This window comes from Trichomonas vaginalis, chromosome V, assembly GCF_026262505.1.
Source record: "Trichomonas vaginalis G3 chromosome V, whole genome shotgun sequence".
Lineage (NCBI taxonomy): Eukaryota > Parabasalia > Trichomonadida > Trichomonadidae > Trichomonas > Trichomonas vaginalis.
In genome coordinates this window covers 28,039,385-28,056,698 of record NC_067207.1, presented here as the reverse complement: position 1 = coordinate 28,056,698, position 17,314 = coordinate 28,039,385, and the positions used below count along the sequence as shown (strand labels likewise).

At 31.2% G+C, this 17,314-nt stretch overlaps 5 protein-coding genes, 1 non-coding gene and 1 pseudogene across 7 annotated transcripts, besides 4 other annotated features; 3 read left to right on the top strand and 4 right to left on the bottom strand.

The window, feature by feature from the left end:
* Window positions 1–1,084: part of a mobile genetic element that runs on past the window's edge.
* A 412-nt stretch (window positions 1,085–1,496) lies between these two features.
* Window positions 1,497–3,619: a mobile genetic element.
* On the bottom strand, window positions 2,481–3,428 carry TVAGG3_0416570 (annotated as a pseudogene). The gene has a single exon. A coding segment is annotated over exon 1 (948 nt).
* Window positions 3,620–5,073: 1,454 nt separating the features above from the next.
* Window positions 5,074–6,648: a mobile genetic element.
* Window positions 6,649–7,890: 1,242 nt separating this feature from the next.
* Window positions 7,891–8,097: a mobile genetic element.
* A 442-nt stretch (window positions 8,098–8,539) lies between these two features.
* Window positions 8,540–8,941, top strand: TVAGG3_0416530 (cysteine-type peptidase protein; the record flags this gene model as incomplete). The annotated part of the gene is made up of 1 exon (XM_001300035.2): window positions 8,540–8,941. One exon carries the CDS (start codon window positions 8,540–8,542, stop codon window positions 8,939–8,941), a length of 402 nt encoding a protein of 133 aa, XP_001300036.1.
* Window positions 8,942–9,177: 236 nt separating this feature from the next.
* TVAGG3_0416520 (acid phosphatase protein) lies at window positions 9,178–10,402 on the bottom strand (the record flags this gene model as incomplete). Its single annotated transcript, XM_001300034.2, has 1 exon — window positions 9,196–10,194. The coding sequence occupies one exon, from the start codon at window positions 10,192–10,194 to the stop codon at window positions 9,196–9,198; it is 999 nt and encodes a 332-aa protein (XP_001300035.2).
* A 56-nt stretch (window positions 10,403–10,458) lies between these two features.
* On the top strand, window positions 10,459–10,842 carry TVAGG3_0416510 (uncharacterized protein; the record flags this gene model as incomplete). Its single annotated transcript, XM_051233282.1, has 1 exon — window positions 10,475–10,807. One exon carries the CDS (start codon window positions 10,475–10,477, stop codon window positions 10,805–10,807), a length of 333 nt encoding a protein of 110 aa, XP_051103012.1.
* Window positions 10,843–12,917: 2,075 nt separating this feature from the next.
* On the top strand, window positions 12,918–14,114 carry TVAGG3_0416500 (histidine phosphatase superfamily (branch 2) family; the record flags this gene model as incomplete). Its single annotated transcript, XM_001302838.2, has 1 exon — window positions 13,432–14,064. The coding sequence occupies one exon, from the start codon at window positions 13,432–13,434 to the stop codon at window positions 14,062–14,064; it is 633 nt and encodes a 210-aa protein (XP_001302839.1).
* Window positions 14,115–14,253: 139 nt separating this feature from the next.
* TVAGG3_0416490 lies at window positions 14,254–14,328 on the bottom strand. The gene has a single exon. It is a non-coding gene; the product is annotated as a tRNA-Met (tRNA).
* A 242-nt stretch (window positions 14,329–14,570) lies between these two features.
* Window positions 14,571–17,020, bottom strand: TVAGG3_0416480 (the record flags this gene model as incomplete). The annotated part of the gene is made up of 1 exon (XM_001302839.2): window positions 14,606–17,020. The coding sequence occupies one exon, from the start codon at window positions 17,018–17,020 to the stop codon at window positions 14,606–14,608; it is 2,415 nt and encodes an 804-aa protein (XP_001302840.1).
* Between the last annotated feature and the right edge of the window lie 294 nt (window positions 17,021–17,314).

Here is a 17,314-nt window from a genome sequence, read left to right as displayed (position 1 = left end):
ATAAACTTTATTGGGGAAAAATATTTTTATTTTCCAAAAAAAAATGAAAACCTTAAATGCAAATCTAATTTTGATGCTTTTGTTTGTGATTTTTTGGATTTCGAAAAAAATTTGAAAATTCAGACAAGTTACCATTAACACTAATACGTTTCAGCGAGTCGGTCCCATCAGAGAAATTTTCATAAATCGGCGATATAATTTATTATTTCAGCAAAATATTCTCAGATCCAACTAGAATAAGGTCAAATTATACAAATTTAGCAAAGGCGAGTTATCCTACCTATTCAATTAACTTTAATTTTAAATAATTCAAGACAATTCTCAAAATTACCTTAATAATCGCGTTCTCTTCGCAAAATGACGATTCATCATTCACTACCAGCATAACTGAGGGCTTGTGCTCACAGAATAATACAGATAATTTACTTATTAATGCAAAATTTAGTACCAAAAGGTAATCATAGAAGATACAAAAAAAGTTTCTTTATTTTGATTGCTGATTTTATTTCTTCTAAAATTTACCAAATCTAAAAAATCCAAAATTGAATGCTATTGAATTTCATGTTTATGTAACATATACTATTTATTATATAAGGAATAAAAATTTTATAGTTTTAATCAAAAATAAAGGTGTACTAAATGCATACAAAACAAGGTATTTTTTACTCATCCAAAATATGTTAACAGTGCTATTTATATAATCAATATCCGAATTTCGAAATCATTTTGATGAAATCTTTATTTTAAAATTGAGTTGACTGTTAAAATCACCCGAGAAGAGGGATTATCTCAATGAAAAGTGCATAAAATAGCAAACGCACAAGATGGCACTATGCAGCTTTATATTGTTATACAGGATGAACATATAAAATGTTTGGAAAACACTTACTTCGTTCTACAAATGTGTATCTCTTTATATCAAAGATTCTTCTCAAATTATTGAGAGACTTCTCTCAAAAAAAGGAAAATTTGATAACCAAAAAAAATTATGGCATAACCTCTCGTTTTGCATAGATATATATTTACATGGTCACAGAGCTTATTTTCATTGTCAAAACTTAAAAATTTTTAGTGGACTATACCCTTAAGGTTTTTAAAAAATTTAATTAACTTAATTTATATGATCTGAAATATATGACAAGTTAATATGGAGAATTCTTTCAACCCAATTTCAATTTATTGAATTTTCTATTCGAATTCAAAAATTTTCCCAAGAAGAAAAAATAATTAGGAAATTTAATATGTTAATACATAAAATATTTTATTTATTCAAAGAATTCAATTTTCTATTGGATCAAAAAACTTGTGTTAAAGTTCGTATTTTAAGATAACTATACTTTTAGAAGCTGTTTTTATTTTTTTCACCGGGATTTTATTAATTTAATTCTTTCAAAATTTGAATCTTATTGTATATCACCGGACTATGATCATAATAGAGTTGCAATCTCTAATTATAGCCACATTAGTACTCGTGGGTCGATATATCATGGGAGATACAAAATTATTTGAATTTTCTTTTATTTTTTTAAAAAATATTAAAAAAAGTAAATAAATAACTAACAACACAGCATCACTTTTCGTAAAATGCTTTAATCCTAGTCCTTTTTCCCCTTAATTTTTCAATCTCTCCCAGGTTGAAATTTATTCCGGGAATTTTTAAAGATGCTTAGTCAACATAAAATTTCATTAAATCTTCCACAGGAGTCATAAACTCTGAACATTTGAAGCGAGCATGAACTGCATCATTCAAATTTTTAAGAAGATTTTTGTTCGAAAAGTGATTCAATACGGCGATTACATGAATACAAGGTAATCCGTATAATTCGATGTGCTTACATGTGCATGAATATTGTGAATCTGACATAATTTTTACGCAATATGTATAGCGACCAAAAGTTGCATAATATAATTCTTGAATTGGATCATATAATACCGAGCTAAACATATCTGAATGTTTCAAAGTTTCATTTAGATTTTTGATAATATTATCTGATTTAAAATCACCTGTTAAAACATTTTTAACAAGATTGAATTCATGTTCAATGAGACGGATAATTAGTTCGGGGGTTCATATGTATCCCATTTATCTTTAATTTCGGCATTAAGGGATTCAATAAGAGATGTTGTGAGTATGCCAGCGGTGTAGTCAGCGAATCCTTCAAATGGGTTAATACTATCTAAGTACTTAAAGAGATCCTGATTATTTTCGCGGTTTGGATATTCCTCTTGTAAACGAGTTTCTAACTTTTTAATCAAGTCAATTCGTTTTTGAGGATGGTCTGCGTAAGCGACTTCAACAATTTCGGAATAGACATTGATGTATTCCCTTTTTGTTGCAAAATGACGTAAGCAAAATTTATGATCGCAAGAAAAGCCTGATTCTCTAACAGCAGCTATAATTGCCGGACCTTGATCGGAATAAATATTCTTGAATCTGCTTGGTGGAATAAAAGATTTCAATTTAGTGAGCATATCCTTAATTGTTATCGTATTTTCACTAACAGACCATGCAAATGCAATAGGGATAAGTCTATTATTTGGTGCAGGTGTACCAATAATGAGTAAGTTTCCTTTTTTAATACAAAATAAAAACGTTCCATCAATTTGAATTATTCCGCAAAAAGCTTGTGTTTGCATGTAAAAATGAGTTATTGGAGGAATTACAATAAATGAATAAATTTGAAAGTCTTTTGAATTTTCAGGTAATTCATCACCTTTCTTAAATGTATGCAATTCAATTTCATTGTTAACTTCTTTAACTAAAATCATTTCGCAGAATCCTTGTTCGATTTTGTTTATGATTGAAAAAATTGTTGAGAAATAATTGTAAGATTGAATTCTATCCCCTTTGTGGTTCCTTTAAGTTTATTTACTATATTATGGAACATCGTATAAGTTGCATTGGGAATATTCAATTCTTTTGCAAAAATTTCTTTGCATTGAGGAACATTATCAGAATTTGCTAATTCATAGACTTTTTTTCCTGCTTGCAACTTAAGAATTTTTGGTATATTGTTACTCGGCTTGCATTGCTTTGCTCTATGCTCGTGTTTAATTACTGGAATGAAGAAAAGTTGACCATTTTCATGAGTCTTTACAAGCTCCATGCAAAATTGGCAGTTAGGACAACGAAACTTTTTTCCTTGCTCAAAATTTAATGGATAAAAAGAATTATATGAATCTTTTGCAATAAATATAGCAGCTTCTGTAGGATCTGTAAATTTTAATTTGCTATATCTTTCCTTGAGAATTGGAATTGGGGATTTTCAGGTATTTCCATTCTATATTTCAATTTTTTACGGAATTCAATTCATTTTGAATTAAATCAGCATATCAGCTCCATCTCCTTTTTCTTCATCAACAATAGCTTGGATGGATACTGATATAGTTTGATTCTCTTCCACTATTGTCGGTTCGCTTTCCGACATGAGATAAAATTGAAGGTTTAACGTACTTTTGATACTCTGAGTTAAAAAAAGATTTTCTTAACATAATTTGATTTATTGGTCCTTAAAAAATTCTGATTCAAAATTGAATTGAATCGAACGAGTTTTCCTTTTGAGTCATTTCAAATATTCATGAGAAAGAAAAAAAATTCTAGCAATTTCAAATATTTTTGATTTGATTGAATTCAAAAGTGTCACAAATATTCAATGAGAAAGAGAAAAGAGATCGAATATGTTGTTTCTGAGCGAATAGTCAAGCAATATTTCGTTAAGTACAAAGATCAGCATCCGGAAAAAAATAAATGGGTATATCAAAATGAGATTCCGCAAGAAATATTTGAAAAATATCTAGAAACGAAGAAAACAGAAAATATTGATGAAATGTTACGCTGTACTCGAATTGTTCATGTTGTTGATCAAGATAAAAAAGAATTTTATCTTGAATTTTCAAAAAAAAATCAAATTCATCACATATTAAACAAGAATCTAGATGAAGAACATCAAAAGGCTTATATAGATTATCTTGAAAGTTTACTCAAACTTGAAATAAAAAATAAAAATTAAATTAAATTAACCCTCGTTAGGATATCGTTGCAAATAAAGATCTGTTTCTCAGAAAGATCCTGATTTTCTGATAAATATTCTGTTGTAACTTCTACAAGGTTTAAGATATGAAAAACATTTTTGAATATTTCATCGCTATCAAATCTGCGGAAACATCTGGAATATAATTTCAAATATTTGTGAAGATTTGAATTCTCAATTGCATAATTAATTAAAAATTCATGTGAATTTAAAAAATCGGTAGATAAATTTGCATGGGTATAAGAGGAAGTACACAATAATACCCCTGAACTACATACTCTGTAAATGAATAGTGAGGAGAAAGACTTCGCAGAATTTCAAGTGTTTTTATGAATTCTAAAGCCATCTCAGATGTTATATCGACTGCTTTATAAAATAAAACTATAAATTTGAGAAGATAAACAAAATCTTCGTTATTTATAATTGAATTCATGTCATTAAAAAAGTTGAAATAATTTGATATTAGTATATCCGAACATGGAAGAGCAGTTGCATATCCTGGGTAATATTTTAATAATTTTGTAAAGAAATTTGCAATTGCATAAGTTGAATATTGATTTTCGTACTCAATAATACTAGAAAAAATTTCTTTCTTGAGTAAAACTGCGTTTTGGAAGAATTCAACGTCAAGAATATTGTTTTTAATCAAAGCAATAAATGTATCGATGATATAGAGAGAATTGTCACTGCTGCTTATGAAACGTAATATCTCATCATATTGATCGGAAAATGTTGATAAATAAAGGTATTGTATGTTATCTAAAGCTTTAAAATGAATTAATTTTAATGAAAAAATGAAAAAAAATCTGGTTAATATAATGCGATAAATATTCGAATAAATTTTCCAGTAGTATCAAATCTATTTGAAAGATATTCGAAGAAGTGATATTTTGAATTGTGAATTTTAATATTGTTTCATTTTGTGTAGATTGCTCGATAATGAAATGTATCAAAAGATTCATTGAATATGAGTCAATGGAAAAGCTTAAATCCTTAGGGATATCCAAAATAAATCTTAATAAAGAAGATTCGTCTTGAAAATGAGTATGGGACAAACTATCCAGTGTCACTTTTTTATTAACCTTATTTTAAAAAATTAATAAAATAATAATAAAAAATTATTTGAATCTTTTACATTAATTGTTTCTTTTTTAAAAGTACCTTTAAAGTACAATAAACAAGATTTGAATCTATTGATCCTTGTTGCAAACTTGAATATATTGCTTTAAGCATTTTTGAGAGTAGCCCATGCTAGCTTTTATCTCTTCTTGGATACCAAACTGGAGGAGCTCCATAGTGTTGAATATCACGGGCTCCATACAACAAATTGAATAAGGTATTTCAAAATTTGAAGGAAATGGTCCATTATTGAATGTAGTGGCCGGGAATTGAATGACATACAGATAGTTTGAGGAAATTTGTTATAAATTATAATATAATTGAAGAATTAATTATCAAAACAAGTCTAAGAGCCATTTGTCAGATTTTCCCGAAATGCAAGGTTAAGATTTTAGCAGCGACTAACTTTGAGTGTACATATATAATTGTTATACTGAGTACTTTCTATCTGTGTTACTTATTTGAGTCTAAGAGCCATTAGTCAGATTTTCCCGAAATGCAAGGTTAAGATTTTAGCAGCGACTAACTTTGAGTGTACATATATAATTGTTATACTGAGTACTTTCTATCTGTGTTACTTATTTGAGTCTAAGAGCCATTAGTCAGATTTTCCCGAAATGCAAGGTTAAGATTTTAGCAGCGACTAACTTTGAGTGTACATATATAATTGTTATACTGAGTACTTTCTATCTGTGTTACTTATTTGAGTCTAAGAGCCATTAGTCAGATTTTCCCGAAATGCAAGGTTAAGATTTTAGCAGCGACTAACTTTGAGTGTACATATATAATTGTTATACTGAGTACTTTCTATCTGTGTTACTTATTTGAGTCTAAGAGCCATTAGTCAGATTTTCCCGAAATGCAAGGTTAAGATTTTAGCAGCGACTAACTTTGAGTGTACATATATAATTGTTATACTGAGTACTTTCTATCTGTGTTACTTATTTGAGTCTAAGAGCCATTAGTCAGATTTTCCCGAAATGCAAGGTTAAGATTTTAGCAGCGACTAACTTTGAGTGTACATATATAATTGTTATACTGAGTACTTTCTATCTGTGTTACTTATTTGAGTCTAAGAGCCATTAGTCAGATTTTCCCGAAATGCAAGGTTAAGATTTTAGCAGCGACTAACTTTGAGTGTACATATATAATTGTTATACTGAGTACTTTCTATCTGTGTTACTTATTTGAGTCTAAGAGCCATTAGTCAGATTTTCCCGAAATGCAAGGTTAAGATTTTAGCAGCGACTAACTTTGAGTGTACATATATAATTGTTATACTGAGTACTTTCTATCTGTGTTACTTATTTGAGTCTAAGAGTCATTTCTACCATAGAACTAGATATTGTCTCTCATTAAATATATATAACTGTAAACTGCTTAATTCATTTATCTATTTAGATAAAATTATATTTATATAAGATTTCATGTTATTATTTCATCTTTATTATTTTTTTATTCCTTTGAAAAGTGACACTGGATAGTTTGTCCCTTTCTCCTTGAAAATTAGCTTCCGAAAGTTCTATTTCAGTCGGAGCTGGAAGATTCCGATCATTTATGAATCTCGAAACGACAGAAAATTTGTATATTGTTTATATTTCATTATTCGAAATGATAAACTTCAAAATCTAAAATTTATTTTTTTACAATATATTTCATCCTATTGTCAAGGCTAAATTTTTCACCGGAAGTGTATCAAAAATTGATAAGATTTACGGTGATCTAATTATGACAATTCAATGCATCTCTTGATATAACGCAGATATAAACACAACTGATATTGCATAACTAATAATTGAGTCAAATAACTAAATTATGTGTTATATTTTACACATATTTCTTCAATTTTGTAATAAATGGATGTTTAACACTAATTTTTTAAGGACTTCGACTTTAGCATCACATAAATATGTTATTTTCTATATTAAAACGTAATTTTGGTGGTCTTAGAATAGAAAAATATGCAATATTCGTGGAGATAATGAGGGTTCTTAAACATGTTCTTAAAAATAAATAAAATAATACAAATCTTTATTCAATCTTTTGATATTGTTGGTCCTCTCTTTGTGAAAATACTTAACTTCAAAGAGTATTATGTTTTCATCAAATAGTCTCCTAGATTTGTTATGAAATTAAAATATCATGATATTTTAAGGGCTTTTGATTTCAATATTAGAATTATTCAGTTATGTCGTGCTAATATCAATTACTTTATACAATTAATCGTTTACAAGCTGCAAAAATCGAACAATAATTTGACTTTGTAAAAAAAGTGCGTCATTTTTATTCGTTATACTTACAAAATGTAAACATTACGAGAAACATTTACATTTGTAAATGTAACAAGTAAAGTTGTATCGCATAATTTGACTTTGTAAAAAAAGTGCGTCATTTTTATTCGTTATACTTACAAAATGTAAACATTACGAGAAACATTTACATTTGTAAATGTAACAAGTAAATACATCAGATTTAAATTGTAAATGTAGTTTATCTCTCTCATCTCCTTTTTAAAAGGTATTACATACATACGAACGCATGGGTCACTCAATAATTAGCGTGATAATAATTGAGGATAGACTGTAATCGTAATTTTATTTTTGGACTTATATTTCGACATTTTGAAGTCGCTTGAAAGTCTTGCAAATGATTAAATTTGGAAAATTTGACCTAAGTCTGCATTATTTTGATGACATAAACAATTCTATAAATCTGTTTTCCTAAAAATTTAAAAAGATATAATTTCAATTTACCTAAATTTATGTAATTCATATATCACCAAAATATTTGGACTGCACTTTGTTTGTCTGCACCTAATTAAAGTCTAAATACCAATTAATTTTGGAGTTGCATTGCTTTTAATGTAAAAATGCACGTTTAGAAAAAGACGATAACGATTAAATTACAAAATCGATAACGACGACGATTAAATTACAAAATCGATAACCTCTCATGAATACCACTTCAGACTTGGTATTTTCTTAAGCAACAAGCGTTATGTTGAGCAACACAATGCTGCCGGAAAGTCATTCAAGGTTGCCTTAAACCATCTTGCTCATCTTACACCAAATGAGTACAAAGTTCTTCTTGGAGAAAAGCCATACACCGGCGAAAGGAAGTATGTTAAACTCGACAATGTTGCTGCTGCTTCTGTTGACTGGCGCACAAAGGGAATCGTTAACGAAATCAAGGATCAGGGTCAATGCGGCTCCTGCTGGGCTTTCTCTGCTATCCAGGCTTGCGAATCAAGATGGGCACAGGCTGGCCATAAGCTTCTCTCATTCTCCGAGCAAAACCTTGTTGATTGCTGCGGTGGATGCTACGGATGTGATGGTGGCTGGTCTGCTGTTGCCATTGCTTTTGTTACACATACACAAGATGGCTACTTCATGCTCGAATCCGACTATCCATACACAGCTCAAGATGGTCAGTGCAAATTCGATAAGATGAAGGGTGTTGGCAACACAAAGGGTGCTGATGGTGTCGAACCAACAGAAGAGGCTCTTGCAAAGGCTGTTACAAATGGTGTTGTAACAATTTCTATTGATGCTAGACAGCATTCCTTCCATCTCTACTCTTCCGGAATTTACTACGAACCAGCCTGCTCATCTACATTCCTTGACCACGCTGTCGGCTGCGTTGGCTATGGAACAGAGGGTTCTCAGGCTTATTGGATCGTTCGTAACTCTTGGGGCACAACATGGGGTGAAAAGGGCTATATCCGCATGATCAAGGATAAGGACAACAACTGTGGTGTCGCCACCAGAGTTGAACTCCCAATCGCTCTTTAAATTAATTTTATTTAAAATATTCTAGTATAGTCGCGATTGTATAACAATTATTTTAGCGCTATTTTATCTTCTACTATATAAATGCGTTTATCTGAATAGTAAAACTCTTTTTGAGAGTACAATTTCAAAATGATCAAAATATGGTAGTGTCATATCTTTGAGATTGATTTAATTTGAGTCGCGTTGCTATAAAGTATATCAAAATAAAGTGAAACAATAAAAAAAATTCAGATTTGAGAAAATAAAATTTTATTTTACCATATTGTTCTTCCTGGAATTACACATTTGCTCAAGTAGCCCTTTTGCTTCAAAATAGACTGGAAATTATTATATGGGAATAAACCAGTCAACAAATCTTGTTGATTAGGAATTATTGAGTCAACAGGGAGAACTTGCCCATTATATAATAATCTTGCTTGTATGTCTTTTCCAACTTCCCAAATCTCAAGAATAATATGAGATTTTGGTAAAGGTCCGGTTTCATCAGAGAAATCAAGGATCGAAAGAATAGAAACAAAGTTTTCTGGTGAAAGTGGAACTGCAATGATTCTGTGGTAAGTCTCAGTTGCGAGCTTGTGGTTAATAATTCTAAATACTTCTCTGAGAATCGAGGAAGATAACACAGATGGATTATTATTGAACAAATTTTGCTTATATAAGTACTTAACAACAAAGTCTTGACTATCAACAATGAATCCATCAGGCAAATGTGGAAGATTTTGTTTTGCACACTGGTATTTAAGGAATGAAGAAGCAACACTGTATGCATTCTCCTTTGTTAATTCAATTCCATTTTCATGCAGTGAATTCTTATATTTAGAATTATATGAATCAAATAATTCAGAATACGAACTACTTGCTATGAATGCCTCTTTTTGATTCTTGACGTCTGCACATGATTCTGAATCGGGTTCTATTAATTTGTTCTTTGCAGAATCAGAATAAATCTTCAAAACTTCATTATAATCAGTGGATTCATATAAACCTTGTGCAAATGCCATAGCAGACTTTAAGCTAACCTTTTTATTTGATGATTTAATATATAAGAAATTAGGATTTGCGTTCTCTGGCATGAAACCGGGGACATTATTGGAATAATGTTGTTTGATTCTTCTTCCTAGCTCATACATCTGATTCATTCCTTTATTTGTTAAGTCATTAGCTGAACATGATGGTGTAAATGATAAAACTCTTGGATCTTGCTGAATTTTGTAATTTCTATGAAAAGCTTCAGGAGCAGGGTTATAGTTCATGATTAACGAGTTTTCATCATCACATGTCAATTTTCTTCATTACTACGGCTAATATATCTCACATCTGGAGTTGACTCGCCAATATTAAATAAAACTGATAAATGAAGTAATTTAGCTCCTTCAACTGGCTGATGGAAGCCAGTGTTTGCTTCGCATTGCAATTTCTTACTGTTGGCTACAAATACGATAAAGTTTAGCATTAAACCAGAATTGAGAATGAAGTATACAAATTTTTCAGAGATTGTTCAATTTAATATTGAGAAGTATACATATCGCAAATATGATTTTGTTCTCATTTTTTGTTTCCGAGACCATCTGTGCAGCAGTTACACCTTACAGATTCTCTCCAACACCTGCTTACCCGAACGAAGTTGCAAGGACACACACTTGGCCAACAAAATTACCAGAATGGCCAGCAACAAAGCAACTTCCTTCTCCAAATGAAGATTCAAGCTCCAAAAACAAAATAATAACAATCAGTGTCTCGGTTGCAGCTTCTGTACTTCTTATTATTGTAGCATCTGTGCTTGTAATTTACATCGTGTTAAAGAAGAAAAATAAAGATGTTGAATCAAAATCAGGAAGAGAAGTCACAGAAACTATATTGGTGTAAAAAAGTCCTTAATAAAATCAATTAATTTACAATAATTTATTGTTTTGAATTGAATATTTTTTGAATGATTTCTCAATATTGAAACCCTTCTCAATTTTCGAAAACATCTCAATTTGAGGACATATAGAATCATTTGTATTTGAATTCAAAATAATTGAATTAAAGCTAGACAATTAGATGACTTCTATTCCATGCATTAATTTATATAAATCTAACATAATTCATCAAGATTCTTTTTGAAGAATCGAATTTATCGATGAGTTCTCAATTTTTTTATAGGATTATAACTTAATGCTTGGACTACTTGTTGCAAGTGGATTCTCAAAGCTCCATCCTACATGCGATATTCCATATAAATTCCCCGAGCCTTTGAACACATCTGAGTATATTCCAGAACATATGGAATTGTACTTCGACATGGAGCACGAACACCAATTACAATGTGGCTCAAGACAGAAGAAAGAGGTAAATGGCAATGCGATGCAGATGATGCACGCGCTTCACGTATTGAAGTTTCTCCAAGGAAGAATGGAAGAAGAGTCCACAAAATTTTGAAGAGAGACTTTCCGAATATCCAACAAATTGCAATGCTGGTGATCTAACAGTTGAAGGTATGGAACAGCACCTCAAACTTGGTGCTGCATTTAGAGAATATGCTATTAACAAGATCAAGCTTATTCCTGAATATTATGATCCAAGACTTATTTCAGCACGAGCTACATGGTATGAAAGAACATACAGATCTGGTGTTTCATTTTTACAAGGCTTATATCCAGTACAAGACTCAAATGAATATATTGATTTCCTTGTAGGTACAAAGAATAGAGATACAGTTCATCCAAACAATAAGATGTGCCCAGATCTCAAGAAGCTATCAGCAGACTTCTTTGCATCTTCAACTTATATGGATGTGCATAATGAAGTTATGAAGTATGCACAGCCACTTTATGATTTAACAGGAAACACAGATAAGTCACCAGAAGGTTTGGAATCAATGTGTGATTGGGCTATCACCTATTATTGCAATGAACAAAAATTATTCCCAATTATTACCGATGAATTGATTGAACAATGCAGAAAGGTTCAAGCATATCACTTTTACAGAATCTCATTCTTTAATGAAACTCAAGGTTGCGTTGGTGGTGGACCTATTTTCAGACAGTTATTCAAGAATTATGACGAAAGAGGAGAAAAGAAACTTGATGTTATTGCTGCTCATGATTCCGTTATTGCATTTGTATTGTCATCACTTGGAATTGGAGGAGATTGGGTAATGACTCCGCCATATGCTTCATACATCACAATGGAAACATATCTTAAGGATGATAAAACCTGGATTAGATTCACTTATAATGGCGAAGTAGTTAACATATTTAACAGGTACCAAATTATGGAAATTGGAGAATTTCGATCAGCCATTCAAAATGTTCTTCAAAATTGCTACCCAGACTTACCATAAAACAAATAAAACAATTTTTTGATATTTTTATCTAACTAATAAAGTAATTAAAAAATCAATTTTTTATTTTCCATATTCTACACATGTAAAATACTAAATTTTAACAAAGGAGAACATGTTCATTACAATTTGAATGTCAAAAAACGCCACGCACGTTATGAAATTCATTGCTCCTTCAATTATAATTTGAATGATTTCAATTATTTGATTCACTGACAAAATGTTTTTACATTATTAGTGGTTAAAATCAAAGGAACAATATAATTTTAATTTCGTTAAATTTAATGATATTTTATTCAAATTTGTGAAAGTCAGGTGGTTGTCAAATAATGCCATTTAAAATTGTTCGAACATCACAGTTACTAAATTCAATAATATTGCATTATAGGTAGACAAATTATTCATAATTTTAACATAAACAAAAATCTTGTTCGATAAAAATGGGTAAATATTAAAACCAATAATAACATAACAGAATATATAATTCACTACAATATGAATATTTATTGCAGAAGAATAAAAGACTCAGAAAATAATAAATTCAAACATCTATCGTAACATTATGGTTATCACAAAATCATTGGAGCTATTCTTAATGCTAGTTTATGACTAAAAAAAATATTCATTCAATATTCATATTCAATTGTTTTACATTTTTTCATGAGTTTAACATTACTTTTCTCTCTCTGTCAGTGCTTGAATAATAAATGTGTTTCTCCATTCCACACACCAAGTCCAATTAAAGGATATAAGCTGAAATTTGCTCAAGTCCTCATTAGTGAAGGAGAATATGCACCAAAGTTAACATTGGGGAATATCATTGAAAGAGGACATTGGTCATGTGATCAAGATAATGCAGTATCACCAAATATGTTTATCTCAAACTTCAATAACTACAGGAGATTCAAGAGAATTACAGAACCTCAAATTGTTGACTTTAGTCCAAATTGTAACGCTGAAGAACTTACAGCAGATGGTCAATTCCAGCAAAAGAAATTAGGAGAAGAATATTTTGAGTATTTATTCAAAAATGGGTTATTCACAGATTATCCAAAACCATCTGAGATTTTTGTGAGATCAGCAGCCGAACAAAGAAATATAAGATCTGCCCAGGCATTTATCCATGGTTTTGTACCACCAGGCACAAAATACATCATTAACTTTAATGACAGATGAAGAAGGTAGTGGAAGATCATTATTGAAACCATCTATTCAAACATGCAAAGAAATCACTAATGATGATGATATCATTAAGGAATATTGGCCATCCATTAGTCCAATTGCTTCGAAATATGGAATTGAGCAAACATATGAAAATATGATAGATATTGCACGTTGGGTTATTTCATATTCATGCAGTGGAAGAAAACTTCCTTTCAGTGTTACACAAGAAATACAAGATGCCTGTCATAAGATCATCAACAAGCATACATATGGAAGATTTAGTAAGAAACCAGAGTTATTTGCATCCTATCTAATGAGAGAATTCATTAGAATCCCATCGAATATAACAGGAATAGAGTATAAATTTTCATTATTCTCTGGAAGTGAAGAATCAGTTGCTTCTATCCATCAACTTCTTGCAGGAAGCGATGCCAATGTTACAATGACAGAGCATTATGCAAATCATTTATTGATGGAAATTTGGACTAAAGGTAAAACAGAATATGTTCGATTCGCATATAATGGTCAAGTCATCAAACTTAAAGAAATGAAAGGCAAGGATATTGTAAAACTGTCAGATTTCAAGAAGTCTGAATATAAGAATGTTAATGACTATTGTAAAGATCTTCCTTAATTTTATTAATTTTGATTTTTATTTATAGAGTGGCCCACAAAAGTCATTGAAAAGTGACAAAAACTGAGAATAACGAAGAGCCTTTTTAACAATGATTTTGTTTTCATTGGATAGCAGATAGTTAACTTTAGAATGATTTAGCATATAATTCCATATTCAGAGTCAATTGGAACAAAAAATGATAAAAAAGAGCGATGACTGGACTCGAACCAGCGACCTTAAGGTTATGAGCCTTACGAACTAAACCAACTGTTCCACATCGCTTCTACATTGCCATTAATAAATTATTTCTGGTATAAAATAATTAAATATCACTTTTCTTACAATCGCTTCATCTCATATGAAGAAAATGATTTTGATTCAAATCCAAATCCATTAATTACAAAGAGGCATTAATACTCTTCATTCTTTCAAATGTTAGCCCATTCAGCTGAGTCTATCGTTATAGATTTTTTAACATTTATAGAAAGTCTCCTGTAATTTCACATACATATATATATAAATTTATTAAATACAACAAATCTTAATATAATTAACAAAATTACACTTGCCAACTTAAGCAATGGGTTCCATTTCCTCTTACAAACAAGACAGGAATTGGCATAACTGATATCAAAGAAATCCATCTCGAATATATTACTTGTGGTACATCAACTCTTGGTACTGGAAGAGAAATGATGCATGTAATAGCCTCAGATGAATATTGTCTTATCAAATCAGCCAACAATTGGTATTTCTTTGTCAATCCATCATATTGTCTTGCTTCATCCAAACCAACGGTCATTTCATTCCACAATCTTTGTGATCTCGATGAAGGGATTGAATCAGATTCAGACAAAGAAACAGCCATAACTTGGGCATTCACTCTAAATTGTCTGAGCAAATGTCTTATTTTCTTGTAATGCTTTTGAGTGTTTTGGCCAAGATCTGTTTGTGCTACAGAGAAAACTCTCAAAGGTCTACTCGATCCTGCAAGAATAGAAGCAATTAGAAGACTGAGACCGCCATCATCGAAAAGCCACCATAAATCAATGTATCCGTATCTATCGAGTTTCATTGGGTTCCTTAAAATAACAATGGACCAATTCATATCCAAAACGTGAGTGATAAAATCAGTTCCTTCGTGAGAAAGAGTTTCATCGAATTCGGTGAAAGCAACGTTAGCTCTTAAAGCGCCCAAACCAGTAAGTAACATGATCTTTTTAATGGCATCTGTCTTTGTTTCCGCGATAACTGTTTCGAAGAAAATATTGAAATCTTCGCCTGTTTTAACAGTGTTATAATTTCTTTCATTTATGATATCTCTTATCGGAGTATTTGGAGGAAACATTCTTGCGACAATGGCCATTCCTTTACCTCTCAGCATTTGATCCAAAAACGAAACAACATTCTGATGCTTTGCAACTGGTCCGTCAATAACAAGGACGACATTTGGTCTGTAAAGTTTTGGATGTGGAGGAATTTTTCTCAGTCTCAAAGCAGCTCTCAAAGCTTTTTCATAAGCAACTGAATCATCCAAAGATCCCCAGTTAACTTTAAGTCTTCTCTTTGCAATCCAAAACTGAAATAGCAATGCGAAACTCCATGTCGCCAAAGCTACAACCCAATGAATAATTAACATAGAAGCCAACATCAACAAACCAGAAATTAATGATATGTAAGGATGGTACAATTTAAAGGTCGGTCTGAAACTTGGAACATTCGCCGTTCCTGCAAGATAAATGGCATAGTTAATGAACGTGAAAACAATCAAAAAGAACATTGTTCTAAGGAATGAAATCGTGTTCAAATCTCCCCACAAACACAATGAAAATGAAACACATGTTGCAATTGTTAATGACCAATCTCCAAAGAATTTATGGAGGATTCCATCACCTGCTAAAAGTCTAAGAATCATCGGTCCTGAGCCTAATCCTGTAACACCTTTGGAAATAACAGATAAAAAGATTGAAACGAAAATAATTGGCCACCAAATTCCTGTTTCTTGTGTAATTGATCTGTTTTTGTTGATCAATCCGCTTGACATGTGGCAGCCTGTCAATGTGAGTGTAGTTAATAAGTAAATGACTGTTCCTGAAACTAAAGCTGTAATTGTTCCTAATGGAATTGATCTTTGTGGTCTTTTGAGGGCTCCTGAACCATTTGAGCCTGCAAGGATACCACCGAACGCTGGAAAGATGATGGAGAATGTATAGAAGAAAGAAACTGTGTTTTCGTGCGTTGCCCAATTTACGGAAAATCTGTTTTCAGAACAATCAATGATATCACGTGCTTTTGTTACATAAGGGAATATGAGACCTAATATATAGGCAGCTAAGCCAATCATAATAAAGAAAAAAGTAATAAATCTAATTTCAAAACCATATCTTGATAAGAACGCAACTATAACTGTAAGTGTACATGCAATTAATCTAGTATCCCATTTCGTTGATATTAATGATTTAGGGGAATATAAAATCACAATTGTTTCAGCTAAACCGATATGAGCAGCTGCAGCACCATGCATGTTCGCTACACTCAATATAAAGCCTGCAGTTCCACCAATTGCTGGACCTAATGTACGTGATATAGTATAATAAGGGCCGCCAGCTTCGATTTCGCCATTTGTAGAGATAGCAGCAAGAGAAAATAGTGTAACTAAAACCAGAACAAATGAAATTGAAAGTCCAATGAACGTTAGTTTTCCGCCTGCAACACCAATAACGTATGGAAGACGGACGTAGTAAATAATATTAATGATATTTACAAAGCTCGGACAAAACACACCAACAAATGTGCCACGTGTGTGCGTTGCACGTGTTTGTTGTGGTGGTTCGAATTTATTTGTCTTTTTGCTGGTAGCTAGATGGTCAGCATTGCCATGACCAGCATAGATAGATAATGTATTTGTAGTTGTAGTGGTAGTTGTGGTTGTTGTATTGTCTGACGATTCCGAATCCAATTCGATCTCCGTCATAATTAATAAATGCTTGAATTTAAACCATAAAAATAAATAGCGTGGATAGGTACTATGGAATATGAATAAATTCTAAAAATTGAGCATAAAATCTCATAAAATTTTGAAATCAAAATCCGCAATAGAAGTCAGTATCATCAAGAATCTATTAGTTCAAACGCTTAACTTATATATGTCTAGGTCAAAGTTCATATTCATGTGCTCCAAATCAATAGCATCAGTGAAGATTTGATTGAAAATTCTTCAAAGTATAGATACTGAGCATAACTCATATAAAATTATGGAATAAATTTG